Source organism: Trypanosoma cruzi, genomic scaffold (assembly GCF_000209065.1).
Source record: "Trypanosoma cruzi strain CL Brener 1047053516027 genomic scaffold, whole genome shotgun sequence".
Lineage (NCBI taxonomy): Eukaryota > Euglenozoa > Kinetoplastea > Trypanosomatida > Trypanosomatidae > Trypanosoma > Trypanosoma cruzi.
Window position 1 is genome coordinate 66,916 of NW_001849499.1, and position 3,209 is coordinate 70,124.

Here is a 3,209-nt window from a genome sequence, read left to right on the forward strand (position 1 = left end):
GTGTACGTCGTGTGAGGGAGACTGCAGTGAACGTCAGGGACGAACTCGACACGCAAGAACATGTGCTGGACGATATCGACAGTGGCATGACGCGGGCGCAGATGCGTCTGGAAAATGTGGTAAAGAAGACTTCTAGACTGTTAGACTCGGCCAGTGACCGTAAGAAGATTATTTGTATTGTGGTTTTGGTGATCATTCTTATAGTGCTTATCATGTTCGTTGTGCAATAGAAAGCCAGTCCTTCTTTTATTCTTCTCCGTTGCGTGCGTATTTGCATTTATGTGTGTGAGTATGTGGCTTCTCTGTGTTCTCATCCTTTGCTTGTTCTTGAAAATAAATTTGAAATACGGATTGTGAAGATGCCATTTCTCTCTGTTTGTATTTTTGGTGCATGTCATTTCCTTTGGATGGATTTGTTGTTTGTATTCATCCACCGGAATGGATGTGTCTTTTCCGTTTTTTTTTGGTTTTTTTTTCAATGACATCGCCGTGATTTCTTTACTTCTCTTGCCTCTATGCTTGCATGTATGCATGTGGGACTTTAACATCCCTCTTTTCCCACTGGATTATTCTGAGGGTGAGGGAAGAAAACGCTAAAAAGAAACGGGAATCGAAAGGAAAGGGGAGGTGACATTAAAAGACGTGTCTTTTCTCGTGTAGGAAGTTATGGGATCTATGAATAGGGTTACGATGTTGGCAGGCGAGAGGACGGCGAAGGGGATTGTGGGGACGGGGTGCAATGCTCTCTTTGTTTTATGTTTTTTTCTCTTGTTTTGTACCGTTGTTGCGGTGGCAGAGGAGGTGGAGTCTCATGAGCGGCAGCTGCCCGCCTCGCCGACTTACTACGGCCGTCTGTTGATTCATCCAAACTTTTATCAACACCCGGATTCTGCAGACCCACTGTGGCGTGTGCAGGGTGGAGAGGTTGTGCTCAGTAACGGTGCACGCATTATGCGCGTGCCAACAAGGATGGATGGTTCATTTGTCCTGCATGACGTTCCATATGGCGCCTACCACCTTCATGCAGAATATGCCAACTTTATTTACCCTACCATTCGTGTTGACGTCACACAGAAGACAATACAAGGCATCGTTAGACCGATTATTCGGACCTACATCAATGACGGTACAATGGTACCTGTGCAAGGGACAGGGCTTGATGATGCATCGCCAGCTATTATTCCATTTACGGGTGTGCATGCGTACTATGTACCACGGGAGCAATATAGTATTATGAACTTTTTAATGAATCCCATGATTCTTTTGATGCTTGTGTCAATGGGGATGATGGGCCTGATGCAATTGGTGCCAGAGGAGGAACGCAAGGAGTCAACGCGTGAGATGCAGAGGCTACGGAGGCAATTGGCAGGGGAAGACGTAGAGGGCAAAAAGACCCTAACACCAGCCGTCACTGGAAAGAAGTCAGTGTGAAGGATGACTAAAAAGTGGGAGTGGTGCCAGTCATAATTTCTCTCCATCGTTTATTTTACATGCGAAAGAACGAAAATAAAAATAAAAAAAAAAAAAAAGAAGCGAAAAAAAAAAAAAAACAACAAAAACAAAATAAAACCCACCAGAGAAACTGTGGGGAAAAGAAGCGAAGGTGAGAGACGGAGAGGAAGCAGACGATGTTAGTAACACACACGTATATATTTAAAAAGGGGAAAAAAAAAAGGAAATGGAGCGAATAAATACAGCTGCATCTTTTATTTATTTATTTAGTTATTTATATTGCGGTTGTTTGTTTCGTACTCTTCACACACATACATACGTATATATGTATTTCTATTATATATATATATATACATCCATGCATATATCTCTTGTGAATTTCTGATAATAATAGAGAGAAGGATGGAGTGTACTTTTTTCAGTTTCTTTCTTTTTTTTTTTTTTTTTTTTTTTTTTTGCACTTGCCATTGACAGCTACGAACACAATAAGGGTCAGTACATCATTACTGGTGGAGAGGGAACAAAGAAAAGATTTATCGTTGGTAGCGAAGGGGAACCTTTTCCTTTTAACCTACAGTAAAACGAAAAAAAAAACAAAAAAACAAGGAAATAACAATCACGGGGCTTTGAGATTACAAATCTAAAAGGAAGATACGGAAGTAAAGATGGCACGGAAGACGTGTCTTCCAGTTTTCACTTGGGTGACGACGGGGATTGCTATACTGTTGATTTTGTTGCTTGTATACATGTATACAGTCTATGACTTTTACGGTCAGGAGATGGGTGTTCCCGCCGATGGGCCGGGTGCGGCGATGAAAGGCGTGGTCGAGTTGCAACCTTCCAACTATGACGAAATAATTGGCCAATCCAAATATGTTTTTGTGGAGTTCTACGCCACGTGGTGTGGCCACTGCAGGAGGTTTGCCCCGGAGTTTGCGAAGCTGGCTGCAATGGTGCAGGAGGATGAGGCATTGAGAGCCAAGCTGATTGTGGGCAAGATGGACAGTAAACGGCTCCGACAACTGGCCTCAAAGTTTAAAGTGACTTCTTATCCCTCCCTTTTTTTGGTGCGGCCTTTTCAAAAAAAAGGGGTTCGCTACAGAGGAGAACGATCCCCTGAGACTATTATGGCTTACCTAAAACAGAAAATTAAATAAAAGTTTCACAAAATGTTGTGCTTGATGGCTTTTATTTATTTTTTATTTTTATTTTTATTTTTATTTGCTGTAAGCTAATGCGTTTATATACACCAACGCAAACTCGTATCCTGTTGGCACAATCACTTTCTCCGTGGTGCACAAGGTGGTGTCCTGCTGCCTTTAGGACTAGGAATTTCTGAAGAGAATAATCGCGGGAGGGCTGGCGAACTTGATTGGTGTACATGCATGTATCCTGGTAAAGAGAAATACACACTTCTTTACGACACCTTTCATACCGTATGAATTCTTGGGAAGGCAACGGCGTTAGTGGGGAGCGCAGCAGGGGACCGATAGGGAGCGGATAAATTTTTTTGGTTTTGTTTTTTATTTTGCCATTCCACCCACCCATTTTGATTCCCGCCACGCGGCGTGGTCTTGTGGCTGGAGGATCCCAAAGTCTGCCACGTCGTAAGTAATACATACCTCAGGCCCTAGCTGAGCACACAAAGCCACGTGAGCGGTCCAAAAAAAATATATAAAAAATATATATATTTATTTATTTAGAGGAAAAGATTTAGGCAATGCACTGCTTTCTGCTTTACCTCCCATTTTCCCCTA

General features: G+C 42.5%; 3 protein-coding genes across 3 annotated transcripts, besides 8 other annotated features; all 3 read left to right on the plus strand.

Moving 5' to 3' along the window:
- Nucleotides 1-230, plus strand: Tc00.1047053472777.9 (hypothetical protein, conserved; the record flags this gene model as incomplete). Its single annotated transcript, XM_797830.1, has 1 exon — nt 1-230. A coding segment is annotated over one exon (230 nt), but the record flags the coding sequence as incomplete, so codon positions are not given.
- Nucleotides 1-3,209: a sequence feature (heterozygous, non-Esmeraldo-like haplotype).
- On the plus strand, nt 667-1,431 carry Tc00.1047053472777.20 (hypothetical protein, conserved; the record flags this gene model as incomplete). Its single annotated transcript, XM_797828.1, has 1 exon — nt 667-1,431. The coding sequence occupies one exon, from the start codon at nt 667-669 to the stop codon at nt 1,429-1,431; it is 765 nt and encodes a 254-aa protein (XP_802921.1).
- Nucleotides 1,504-1,569: a sequence feature (A-rich).
- Nucleotides 1,706-1,730: a microsatellite.
- Nucleotides 1,764-1,820: a microsatellite.
- Nucleotides 1,875-1,909: a microsatellite.
- On the plus strand, nt 2,118-2,609 carry Tc00.1047053472777.30 (protein disulfide isomerase, putative; the record flags this gene model as incomplete). The annotated part of the gene is made up of 1 exon (XM_797829.1): nt 2,118-2,609. The coding sequence occupies one exon, from the start codon at nt 2,118-2,120 to the stop codon at nt 2,607-2,609; it is 492 nt and encodes a 163-aa protein (XP_802922.1).
- Nucleotides 2,639-2,675: a microsatellite.
- Nucleotides 2,780-3,135: a mobile genetic element.
- Nucleotides 3,116-3,154: a sequence feature (AT_rich).